Source organism: Poeciliopsis prolifica, unplaced genomic scaffold (assembly GCF_027474105.1).
Source record: "Poeciliopsis prolifica strain line A6 unplaced genomic scaffold, Auburn_PproV2 SCAFFOLD002, whole genome shotgun sequence".
Lineage (NCBI taxonomy): Eukaryota > Metazoa > Chordata > Actinopteri > Cyprinodontiformes > Poeciliidae > Poeciliopsis > Poeciliopsis prolifica.
Window position 1 is genome coordinate 22,540,729 of NW_026562377.1, and position 13,092 is coordinate 22,553,820.

General features: G+C 41.1%; 1 protein-coding gene across 7 annotated transcripts in view; it reads left to right on the forward strand.

Moving 5' to 3' along the window:
• Positions 1 to 13,092, forward strand: part of palld (palladin, cytoskeletal associated protein) — a 64,937-nt gene that overhangs the window by 23,897 nt on the left and 27,948 nt on the right. For 4 of the 7 annotated variants that reach the window (XM_055049973.1, XM_055049934.1, XM_055049966.1 and 1 more), the window contains 9 exons: positions 2,369 to 2,544; positions 3,047 to 3,113; positions 3,581 to 3,698; positions 3,785 to 3,847; positions 6,646 to 6,787; positions 6,893 to 6,916; positions 7,319 to 7,438; positions 7,986 to 8,475; positions 10,705 to 10,740. In XM_055049973.1, coding sequence (XP_054905948.1) covers positions 2,369 to 2,544; positions 3,047 to 3,113; positions 3,581 to 3,698; positions 3,785 to 3,847; positions 6,646 to 6,787; positions 6,893 to 6,916; positions 7,319 to 7,438; positions 7,986 to 8,475; positions 10,705 to 10,740 — 1,236 coding nt within the window. The remainder of the gene's footprint in view (positions 1 to 2,368; positions 2,545 to 3,046; positions 3,114 to 3,580; positions 3,699 to 3,784; positions 3,848 to 6,645; positions 6,788 to 6,892; positions 6,917 to 7,318; positions 7,439 to 7,985; positions 8,476 to 10,704; positions 10,741 to 13,092) is intronic. The other 3 variants (XM_055049943.1, XM_055049951.1, XM_055049959.1) reach the window with 3 other exon arrangements.

The window sequence follows — 13,092 nt, forward strand, 5'->3', positions numbered from 1 at the left end:
AATATTGATCAATATTCCATTTGTTATGCTTCAAAAGCAACTCTAAACAGGTTGTGATGCCCTCTGCCTTGTTCTGGATTTAAAAGAACTCAGTGTTTCAGCTGTTTTGCAGTTTTCCGGTGCAGAGAAGCTGAATGCTGCTTCTCCATGTTTGATTCTGGGGATGCAGAGCAGAACAACAGCTCTTTTATGTATTTTGGTGCCAAGGTGTTTAATAATTTAGAAACTAACAACAATATTTAAAAGTCTATTATGCGGGTTACAGGGAGCCAGAGGAAGGACTTAAGAACGGGGTGATGTGCTCTATCTTCCTGGTTTTAGTGAGAACACTAGCAGCTCTTTGGATCAGCTGCAGCTGGAGGATTGATTATTTATTTATTTTTTGACCAGCATACGTGAGTTTCTGTAGATCTTGTTGGAAATCCTTAAAATGTTCTTCAGGTGATAGTAGGTCGACTTTGTCAATGTCTCTGTGTTTCTGAAAGTTCAGGTTTGACTTGATCACTGAACCCAGATCTTGCAATCTGGGTTCAGTGAGAGCAACAAAAGCAAAGAACAGAATCCAATCGACAATCTGCAAAAAAAAATCTGTTTAAAGATGCTCTTCATCAAGTCTGATTGAATTTGAGCTATTTTGCAAAAAAGAGCAGACAGACGTTTGTTTTGCAAATGAGCTGCAGAGCAGGGGGAGTTTTATTTGGATAAGATTTAAATATTTATTTGCAAAAATATATTTAAAAAATGCATTTATACACTACTTTGAGTATTATATTGAATTATAGTAATATTTTGTCAGTGATGTGAAAAGGTGTGTGCACTCCTGTCTCCTATCACTTTGTCCGCGGTTTCTCACCAATCATCATTTTTTATGTCTCACTTTTCCTTACTCATGCTCTTTCATTCACTTTTCCATATCGCAGCTTCCGCCCACATCAGTCAGCTCAGTCGTAAATTCACCAACTATGAACTATTGTCTGGATGCGCGAACTGATTGATTGCTGTCTGGAAGACGAATCAGCGGGCCGTACAACTGACACATCGGGTTGTGAAAAGTGAAATTACGGCCATGCGGTGGTTTGTTGGGAATTGTTATGCAGCTCTCTGAGACAGCAGGAATGCCTTCAGGTCATGGCTCTGGGTGTGCGAAACAGCTGTTCTTCTGGCGTTTTGGGAATTCCTGCGCCTCCCTCTGACGACTCGCAGGCCAAGAGGTGAAAGGGAATTTATATCGCTTATCATTCAGCGGCGTGCCAACGCTCTTAGTGGTGTGTCAGTGGAGCGTCGATGCTTTGAATGCTTGAAAGACACTTTTAAATAGATTAAGACGTTGCTATGGATCAAAGTCTCAGAATGTGGTCTCGGAGAACTAATGCATACAAGGAAATAGTTGAGTGGATCATCACGGTTTGATCTTGGGCTTGATGTGGTGGCACTGACTTTGAGCCCTGCTTTAATCCTGACCCTGTGATGAGAGATGAAACAGACGAAGCTGCTGGAGTTGGAGGCTCTCTCTGATCCACCTCAAGTCCAAGATGAAGCGAAGGCTGCTCCTCGGCTCCCCGGGGAGAGCTGTTCAGGACTCACAGCGCTCTGATTGGAAAGAGGGAAGAGGGCGTTCCTGCTTCCCGTAACAGAGCGGCTTGTCAGCGCCTCGGGGTGGCTGAGGTTTCGGAAGATATGGAAGCTCATACATGCCCAGCAGGTGTGTGCGTGTGTGTGTGCGTGTGTGTGTGTGTGTGTGTGTGTGTGTGTGTGTGTGTGTGTGTGTGTGTGTGTGTGTGTGTGTGTGGGGGGGGGGGGGGGGGGGGGGTGTATATATGCATGTGTGACTGGGTAGGTATTCATGTGAAGTTGATTAGGAGACATCTATCACATTTGGAGTAGAAAAGTAGAAGTCAGTTTAGTTGAATTATTTAAAGCTGCAGTATATAACTTTTATTTACAAATATATATGTTTTACATATTTGTTGAAACTGCTGCAATGCTGTGACAGTATGATACGAGACAAATGATATGAGAGACATTAGGAGCGCAGTCACAAGGCTCCTGGCTCTGATTGGCTCTGCTTTTCTCAATAGTTTCTCAGGAAGGAGGAAGATGAGCTCAATGTTTTATTTTTTTCACAGATAATCTGTCTCTCATTATACTGTTACAACAGTATAATAAAATACTTACATATTTGATTAACAAATATGTAAAAAAATACATATTTCTTTATAAAAGTTACATACTGCAGCTTTAAGAAACAATTTGCACTTTTGAAAAGATTTAATCTGAAAGCAGAAAGTCCTTACCACCACTGCAATTTTTCTTTAGTAATAAATGAAATCAGTCAGTCACGTAGATCAAAATGTTGCTGGTTCTGCAGGTGGTTCTGTGAAGGCCGCGAGCTGCAGAACTCCCCTGACATTCAGATCTGGAGGGAAGGCGACCTTCACACGCTGGTGATCACCGAAGCCTTCGAGGACGACACGGGACGTTACACCTGCGTGGCGTCCAACAGCCTGGGAGCAGATAACACCTCCGCCGAGGTTTACATTGAAGGTCAGGCATTCAAGCTGCTGCTCTCATGTGAATATTCACAGCTGCTGGGGGAAGTTTTCACACATGAACCTGACATAATTATTACTGAATGGCTCTGTAACATAATCCTAAAGTGTCATAAATATGTGCAAATATTTCCAAATTAGTACCACAAATGCTCTGATGTTAATTGTAAAACAAAAACACACAAAAAGAATCCTGGAGGGAGTGAAAATATGTTCAATAATATTATTTAATTTCAAGAATTCATTGAGATTTTAACAGGTTGTCAACAAGGTTTTAACACTTTATGTTGATTTGGCCCAAAATGAAAATGAGTCTGACATCGCTGCACAAAAGAAAGAAAATTAAATAAGACCAGTTTGACAAATTATACATGGAATATGCAGCAAATTGTTTGTGTCCTTGTGTCCTTTGATAACAACAAAGATCTGCAAGTTATTTAAAGGTTCTATATGAAGTTACAAAACTGGCCTCTGCTTTTGTTTTCATCCACTCACAGGGGCTACATCATCGGACTCAGAGGGAGAAGGAACGCCGTCAAAGTCAAGATCAGGAGCCATGCCTCAGTACGTGCGTTTCTGCACCGCGTCTTGTGACCTCACGACCCCACGGTGAACGCCGAACCCCAGGAAGGGTCAACCGAGCCCTGCAGCAGCCAGTAGTCTGCTGTCTGCTTCTCCTTATCCAGGCCTTTAAAGAGCCTTAAGCCTGACCCAGAACGTGGGACGCATTCCTCTAATAAAAGGTCCAAGGAGGTTAATATGAAAAAGAATCACCATGTCATGCCTCCAGACTTCAACCTCTCGTCTGCACTTCACTGCCTACATGTGTGTTTCTTCCATTTCTTGAAGCTCAAGCTGCTTCATACGACCTTCTTTTAAAAACCAAAATTAAGCATCTTGATAAGAATGTATTTCTTCCAGTCCGGCAGAGCAAAATCACTTTACTCCAAATGTTTTGATCGTTCCCCTGGATTCTTGGCTAAATTTTGTTTGCGTTTCCTTCAAGTGTTCCTTCCTTCTCTGTCTTACAGAGCGCAGAAAAAGACTACTTCCATGTCCTTAACGATACGCTCATCATCACCCAAAACCCCAGAGATGCTTCCTCATCGCTCAGCTCTGGTCCAGTCCATGTCTCAGCCCCCACAGCGGGTACGTCCAAAACCAGCCGCCATTGCAATCTTCAAAGATACAAAAAAAAATCTTTCTCTCTCTCATGTGTGTGTGTTGTCTTCTAGATGCAGAGCCCCATGTCTGCACTGCATGGTGGTGAGTCGTCAGGCCCTCCACTGTTCACAAAGGTACGCATGAATAAATATAAAGTCCTGTAACCCCAAACTTTACTGTGTTTTATAAGGATTTTGTGCCATAAATACACAACACAAAGCAATTGCTTGTAAAGTGGAAAGAACAGAAAACATGTTTTTTTTGTTTTTTTTTTACAAAAACCCGAAAAGTGTGGCATGCATTTGTATTCGTCTGCCCTTAATCAATGAGATTTCTCCTAAGATTTATTCTCTCATCAAAAACAAACCTGGAGTGTTGCCTTAATTCTTTCATGCATGTTTGAGAAATCCTTTAATCTCTCATGGTAACCATTCAGCTGTACAAAATGCCCCAGCTCCTTCAGACTAGCCAGCAGCAATTAGCAAACATCTGTCGGAACTGCACACTTCTCAGTGCAATGTTGGTAATAACAACGGTAAAGTTTAGTAGAGAAGCTATGTTGCGATGAACGTCCTGAAGGTGGCGCTTTATAAAGAGCAGGAGTTTTTAAAGAGCCAGAGGCCCAATTTGAAATTAAGATACGAATTGAAATTTCTTTTGAGTCATATTTGATTTGTATAGCATTTTTACAAAAATGAAGGTAACTTAGTGAGTTATTTGTGGCACTATGTGGATGGAAAATACATAATATTGCCCCTTTAAATTAAACTGTGTGACTACAATATAACCTTAACCATGAAAGGACTCCTCCATTCACATCGTCCAGGCAATCCATCCACAGATGCATCCATAAATGTCCTCAGACATCTCATAATAACTGCTGTGGCTTCCACCGGTGGGGGTCCAATGAAACAGAGACTTTTCTGGTTCAGACTCTCCCCTCCCGTTCCTCCTCCTCTCCCAGGCTGCGGGTCTTATGATAGCCGAACTGAGATTGGCTGAGGCAAAGCTTCAAACGGTCCTGCCAAGCCCATAAGGGTCAGGTCCCCTTCACTTTCATTCAGCCTGTCAGGCCCTAAATCATTTCACACTTCATTAGTAAAGGACATTTGTTTTTCCTTCACCCCCACATCGAACTCCTTTCAAACCGCTGCCAGACTTTAATCACGACATTCCCCCGTTGGTCAGCAGCCCTCCCCACTGACCCATGAAGCATATTTCTCCTGTGAACCTTCTTTTGAACGTGTCCGTGCTGAAAGCGCAGAATGAGAAGTTCCCAGGTTCAGGTGTTTCACGTTGCAGTTCGTGTGTTTGTCCGACTTTATGTAGGTTTTTAGATTGAGAGTACTTGTGAAAGAACACTTGATTTTTTCATCATTTTCTCACAAACTATGCATTTTATGAGGATTTTATGCAACAGACAGAGACAAGGTAATGTAGCACACAAATGTGAAGTGGGTTGAAGACAATTCACGTCAACCTAAAAAAAAATATATTTAAAAGTGTGGCATGCATGTTTTGTTTTTTAATGAAGATGAGGAACTGTGTCAGAATTAATTGACTAGCCTAGAAAAAAAAACTTAGAAGTCGCAGAAAATTAATACTGGATTGAGGTTGTATGTTTTGTACAATGAACCAAAACATACAGCCAGATTTATATTCATATGATTAAATGGCCCAGTCAAAGTCCTGACCATAATTTAATTGGGAAAAGTTGAAAACTGACATTTATAAATGCTCTTCATCTGATAAGTTTCAGTCTCTAGATGTGCAAATGTTTAATGTCAATGCACATGTATAATTTTCTCTGAACTTCAAAGCTATGCATTAGTCTCTGTTGGTCCATAAGATCTTAATAAAATATATTAAAAATACACGTGATGTGATAAAATGTTATAACGTCAAAGAGGACTGAATACTTTACAAAGCCCCTCAAGAACCGGCTTTCCGATGTTGGAGTTTCCTGTTTTCCTATAGCCGATTTTTACGACCCCCTTTGTTATGAGAAATGATCTCATTCCAATTTATTGACTGTTCTATTTGCGTCTCAGTTTTGGATTTGGTTTGTTTTTGCGTTTTCCATAGATGTTCATTTTTTGTAAGTTGGACTCTGGTTTTGTTAATTAAATTTTCTAAACTGCACCACATCTTTACCTGCTGCTTTTGGGTCCACCACGCCACATCATGGCAGTAAGGAGTTTCTTACAAGAAACGAGCAGGAAACCGTGGCTAATGATTTCCTTCACACTTTAAACTTGGATTATGTTTAGACTTTCCTCTGCCCCTCTCAAAGAGGGATAGATTCCCAAACGTACATTGTTGGCTTTGCGTGTCAAGCAAACATTTAGTCCGCTGAAAACTTACAAAAGCTTTTAAAAAAAAGTTGCTGAACCACAGAGCATCTCTGGAGAGACTTAAAAAGACTTCCCTAATCTGCTTAATCTTGACTGTTCACGTCTAAAGTAACGGGGAAGCAAAAGATTACAAAATTCACATCAAGCATGCAGGTTCATTCCCCAAAACGACGTCCGGGTTTCATCAAAGCCTAACAAAAGCATCTGAATTTCTATATTTATGTAACAGATTAACAAAAACTTCCAAACACCTGCTTTTGCTTTGTCATTGTGGAAAATGTGTGGTGACAATATTCCTGGAACAAGCAAAGGACATGATGAGAAAAATGTGGATGGTTCTCAAAAACTTCTAGATGGACTGTAATGTCCAACAGGAGGGGAGTTATATAATAGTGGGTGTTTTTTTTTTTGTTTTGAGTGGCTTCAATTAAAATTTTTTGAGTTTTATAGCCCTCATTCTCCCTCTGTCATGTTTCTCCTCTATCTTAATTAGAGGAGATGTGCTCTTCATCCTTCACTCATCAGTATCTTATTGCCTCTCCCTTTCCCGTCTTTGACTGTGGCCTCCTCCCCTGCAGCTCCTGCAGGACGTCCAGGCGTCGGAGGGCCAGGTGGTGGTTCTGGAGTGCAGGGTCCGTGGAAACCCTCCCCTCCAGGTCCAATGGTACCGGCAAGGGAACGAGATTCTGGACTCCCCCGATTTCAGGATTCTACAAAAAAGTGAGACGTTCCCAAGCTTGACAAAGCTCAGAAACTTTCAGACGTGTGCTGACTGATAGTTTTTCTTTCCCCCCCCTCCTCTCCTGCGCTGACTGAACACATCAGAGCCTCGGTCTGCAGCTGAGTCAGGTATGTTGCCTCAGGCGCTTGCAGCTACATGCATGTTTAACACGTCAAGGTTAAATAAGTAATGGACTGGCTGCTTTGTCTGGGGACTTGATCTTGATTTCGTTATGACATCATATCGATGCAGTCAAAAGGAAGTCCCATCTATTAATAACGTTAAATCACAGATTTCCCACCTGTGTGATTCCATGTGTAATACGGGCTGTGAGTCAGAGAGACATCCCCAAACATCTGTGTGTCTGTCTGCTAGCTTGTCTTCTACGCTCCCTGTTCGTCTGACTCATCAGTCTGCCTGAGATAACCATCATCCTTGTCATTTCTGTGTGTCACTTGGTCGTTGTCTTGTTGTATTTCTCTGACCTCATTACAAACAAATGTACTTGTGGCGGTGACGATTTATTTCAGAGGAGATCTGCACCTTGGTGATCGCCGAGGCTTTTCCAGAGGATGGAGGTCTGTTCTTCTGTAAGGCGTCTAACGCTTTGGGCTCTGTCAGCAGCACGGCCCAGCTGACCGTGAATCCAGGTGCGTCCAGCGCGCAATCAAAGAGCTGCTCAAACTTGAGATGTAGTATTTGTTTTTATTATTGATTCTAAACCACAATGAAACTGTAGAAAATTTAATTAATTTGCAAGGTAAAGTACAGTGAAATTAAACAGAGAGAAAATAAAAAACTCAAATTTGTCTTCTTTCCTTTAACTTCAGTCCCATTTTCTGGTTTACAGTCTGGTTGTGTTTACTCATATTCTCAACACGTATCTTAGTGACCATTTCCTCTGACTTAATTATGTGAAGTCTGTATAGAGAAAAGATTTTGTACTATTTCTGTGTACATTATCATTGACAGAGCTGTTAGTACCATACAGGATTCACCACTCTGTGTAAAGGAAAGGCTGAATAAACAGGAATTGCATCAGCCTGACTGGACCCAGCTGTCGCCCCATTTCAGACTAGTTGTGATTCACTGTGTTTGTGTTCAATTTCCACTCAGTATCGGTATGTGCTGGTCCTGAGAGAACTAAATATCAAAGTGAGACAAAACAAAACACTTTCCACCGTTTGCTTCCCCCAGCAGCTGAGGACTCATCAAGTAATGGCATGTCTGGCGATAGTTCAGGATTTGAGGATGCGGCCTCCTTCCCTCCTCCGCCTCCTCCTTCGCCACCACCCACCGAGATCAGCCTCCTGGAGGTGCCGCCCAAGGCGCTGCCTCAGCCCGGTTTAGACGCTTTCCCTGTCAAAGAGCTGGAGATGTGGCCCAGTGCGTCCGTTCCGCCTCTGGTGCAAATTAGCTCAGAGGTAGAAGACGGGGACAAGGAGAGAGAGCAGGAGCCTCTCCAGAACGGCCAACACCCACCGTCACCTCCAAGCTTACCTAAAGACACCCAATTCCCACCACCACCTCCTCCTCTGGCACTGTCAGAACCAGCAGCAGCAGACATCCAGGTCACGCCCTCAAGTCAAGCCCACATCTTACGAGACTCTCCTCCGAGCCACGGCAAGCTGTCTCCATCCCCCGGGAAAGATGGTCCTCCGATCCCTACCAAGCCAAAACCAAAGCTGTGAGTACTTGTCATTCCTCGTATGGCTGCGTCCCAGAGGAGAGTCTGACTGGGAGGACTGTCTGAGGGGGAAACGATGGTGTTGGCTCTCTGTTTTGTGAAAAGAGTCAACAGGGGGAAATCCCAGACCTTTAGGAGAAGAAAAACATTATCTTTATGTTGGCGTCAGTTGCTGCGTTTCCATTACAAATTTGCACAAACGTTTGTCAATATCCTATTAATGGTGGAAAAAAACAGTTACTGTGTTTCTATTAAATAAGAAAAGCATTTAAAATCACACGTGAATAAGTTTGTTCACCTGACAGGTCATTAAAAACCATGGCAAGCCACCATCCTCCTCCCACTTCCTGTTGTCTTCTTCATCTTTTCCGCCGGTGGTAACATCCGGGTGTTGATCACATGACCTGTGTGATGTCACAAAAGTGTTTCCATTGCAGTTTTGCAAAATGCACTAACTTCAATACGGCCAATAAACTACCTTATCATAGCACAAGGACTTTTTTAATCTATTTTATTTATTTATTTTTCAAAATTTCCTTGTTGCCATTAAGCGAATTTGTTTTTGTAATTCCAGTTTGTGCAAGTTTAATGTCAGTGGAAACGCAGCTTGTGTCTGTAACAGATCTCTGTGCTTTTTCTGGATGGCTCCCATTGTATCCTGGTGACCTGGCTGTGCATGCCCGTCCCAGGATACGGCTATTGTGTTGTTTATTCCTGAGGTAGAGTGTCGCTGTCATTTTAGAAGAGCTGAGCAGTAAATGGTTTTCTTTCTGTAGTAATCAGGCCTCATCTTAACCATCCTACCACACCTTTAAAGTGAATAAACTGAGGACAATAAGGAGCAAAGGAAAGACGTGAGGAAGAGAGGTCTGATGTGCAACCAAACTCCACATTCAGAATAAACCATTATGTGGTTAGCCTTTTAATCCCTCAGGCTTTCCGGATGCCTCGCTGATACATGCTTGAATATTTGCAGATTAGTTCTTTTCTGGTTTGAAGTTATTCATTAAAGTAGTTAGTCTATGTTTGTTTTCCAGACATCATAGGATTTTTCTTTTGATTTGCTGGCAAGTGAGACATTGTTGATTTCCTCTTAGTACATTCTGTGATAAATATTGTTCTGCTCCATGCAAGATGGAAGAGAAAACCTGACGACTTTAAAGGAATAGTTCAGATGTTTTTAAAGATCAGCTCTATGGAGTCACCATCAATAATGATTTCATACAGCCATAGAAAGGTAATCATTTTTTCAGCTTGTGTAACTTTTAATGTACTGAATGGATACTTGGAACCTTAATTAACTCTCTCCTTCCAGACAGTGATAGTCCTGTCTTGGCTTTGCTAGACTATTCTTTCCTGAAAATGTTAAAAAATAAGGTTTGAAAGAACAATTACTCAGTAACAATGACGTATCACAAACAAACATGTCCTAAACTCCTCCACGCTTGCAGACATCATGGCTGTGTATGTTACTGCTGAGCCGGCGCAAAGAGGCGCCATGACTAAATGATGGGGCAACTAAGAGAGAAGCGACACCAAGTGAGAGCGCAAACAAATTTATGACGTCTGGATCAACTGTGTTGAAATTCTGTGATGTTATTTTGAGGGAGACATTGAATTGCTTGATCACTTGATCTTGAGTCTAATGAAATTTCTTGAGAATAATGATGACTGCTGGAAAAGCATAGCAGTACATGTGGCCTTGATACGCAGATGACAGCCTGTTGGGAAATGCAAAGTAAACTCCCCTGTTTACTGAACTCATGTGGCACTGATTAGTTGTTGGCATATTCCACCACCTGAAGGGTTTTATTCTAATTTCTACAATCTCACTGCAATTTAACATTTCTCCGGTACAATTAAGTAAAGTGTTATTGCTAGTAATTATACCAAAAAGCGTTTGGAGGGGGAAAAAAAATCTAAACTATCCCTTTAAATTGTCAAGTACTTTTTTAAAGCTGAAGCATGTAGCTTTATCCCTTTTAGTCAAGACTGTGGTCAACCTTTCAGGAGGAACTTTAACCTTTTCTGTTGAGTTTTAACAAAAACATACATTTTCTACCTGAATCATACATTTGAACCTCTGCCCAGCTGCTGCTGATGGTCACCTTGCTATGAATCTCGTCTCTGGCAGTTTGGCCTATTTGTCCCTGCATGCGCTCCAGATTGCTGCTTATGATTGCATACATGTAAAGAAAACGTTGTGACTTGATAACTCTGTGCTTCCAGAGCTGACAATATTGAGGAGAAGACTGACAAAGCCAGGTAATTATTTTGTTGTGTCTGTGATGCTGTAAGCAGCATTTATCTGTGGTGATGGAGAATATGTTTGTAAAGCACAATGGAATTTATTTAGAAACAATCGAGTTTCGATAAACCGTTTATTTAGCTCTGATTTGTATAGATATGGACATTTTTAGGAACCTTTTGTGTGGATTCAGGAGGTCACATCTGAGAAAGTTAGAGATTAAGAAAATGACCTCGTGCGTAAAGCTACGTTTACAGCTGCCCCATTAAATATGGGATTAATAATTCACGGGAGTTATATTATGACTGCATACTTTGGACAAGGCACAACATCCGACTTAGTTACGTGACAAACTCGGCGCAACAGAAAGTCTTATCTGTTTATTTTTTCACAGATAATAAGGCCAGGATGTTCAGGGGGTTTTTTTCTTATTGGCTTAAATACTTGTGTTCTCTTTCCATAACAAACTAAAACAATCAGCCTCCGATGTCGAAGAAATTAGCGTAGCCCTCCCATCTTCTGCCCCATTACATTGTTTCCTTGCTTAATGAAAACAGCAGCACCGCCATTAACCAAAGGTCATGTTTCTGCAACACCGCGCTTATGAACAGTGGCCGACTGTCACCAATCTGAGGCTTATCAGTTCAATCAGATCCTGCTTGTGGTGCGGCACGTCGTCTGCAGGCTTCTTCTCAGTCAGCCGCTAGAGAACACTCAGTATAAACAGGATGTTTTTGTTTGAGTTAGTTACATTCATCTTAAGGACATGTGTCCTTATGCTCGCAATATATATTTTGTATGTAAAAAGTTGGGAAAGAACACAAGTACAATACATCAGCTTGGCTTAATGACGGTGAAGATTGATGACCCTACATGAAGAACACCATCCCTGGGTGGTGATGCGTAACACAATGGCTGTCCAATACAATAAGGCTTTAACAGTCTCCCACTTTCAGTTAATAAGGGCAAGAGTTATATGTTTCAGAGATGGAGAGGAAGATGGGGGGAAGAATGTGGTGTCTGACAGAAACACAACCTAACAGACCAGCACTCAACCCTGGGATTTAAAAGCGCTCTGTGGCATCCCCGGCCTGTCTGCATTTCATCAGAGTGGCTGTTTGTTTGTTTGTTTGTTTGTTTGTTTGTTTGTTTCTTACAAGATTATGATTAGAGAGACAAAAAAGTCAGCAATTTTCTGAAAGATTGTTGCACTGAAACAGCCTATAGACAAATTTCATAAACTAGACTATGATTGAAAACTTCATTTATTTCAGTAATTTAGTTCACCAAGTTGAATACTTTCAATATGTTAACTACACTGACTGTTTTTGAGATATTTTCTGTTAAATATAACCATTTTCTGCTCATAGCTATGTAAACACGACATTCAATGGTAGAATATTGCGTCAGACCACTTAAGAAAGCTTTTTAACCCAGAAATGTGGGCTTAACACAAAGCATATATAATCCACCCTTAAAGCTTGTTTGACTCTGACAAATGATTCTATGTGAAAAGCATATTCTGACGTAATGAATGTAATTCGACACTTCTTTGAGTAAAAACTAGCACCAGTGAATGAAGGGAGCTAATTCCTGCTTTTTTCACATAATCACTTTCTATTGTGCCTATTGTGTTGGTCTAACTGCATGATGGAGCTAATGGAGCAGCTGTCAGTGTAATAGTCTGAGGACAAAGTCAGTCACACCACTCAGAGAAACTGTAAGGGAAGTTAAAACATTGATTTTAAATCTGTCGTTCATGCAGCTTACACACTGCAGCCAGTTCTGGTAGGCAAACAGTAAGAGGAATGTTTGGAGAGACCAGATATTGATTTAATTTCTTGTTCTGTTTTGTAATATAAAAATACTGAGGGAGAGTATCCAGTAGTCTTAAGCATACCATACCAGCATATCCAACTCTGAATAGCACAAAAAATAGTAAAGGTTCTGGAGAGGCCTACGCAAAACCTGGACATAAATCCAACTGAGACACATAGGTGTGGTTGAAACCAGAAAACCCTCCAGATTGGATGAAAGAAATGAAATGTTGAGAAAATTTCCCCAGTGATTAAAAAGTGCCAGTTATCACTGTTCTCACTGTAGATTGGAGGCTGGACTTAGAATCAGGTATCAGGGCAATTTGCTTTTTCACATGTAGCCGGGTTGGTTTGGATACTTTATTTCAACATAATTTATAAAATGCATTTTTTATTTATTGAAGTCATCATTCTATGATATTAAAGTTGGTTTAATCTAAACCATATTAAAGTGAAAAAAGCACAAATAGAAGAAAACTAGGAGTGAAAATACTTTTTGTTGGCCTTCATTTTAATCTAAAGTTTATTCTTTGTGGACTTTTTTTAAATTAA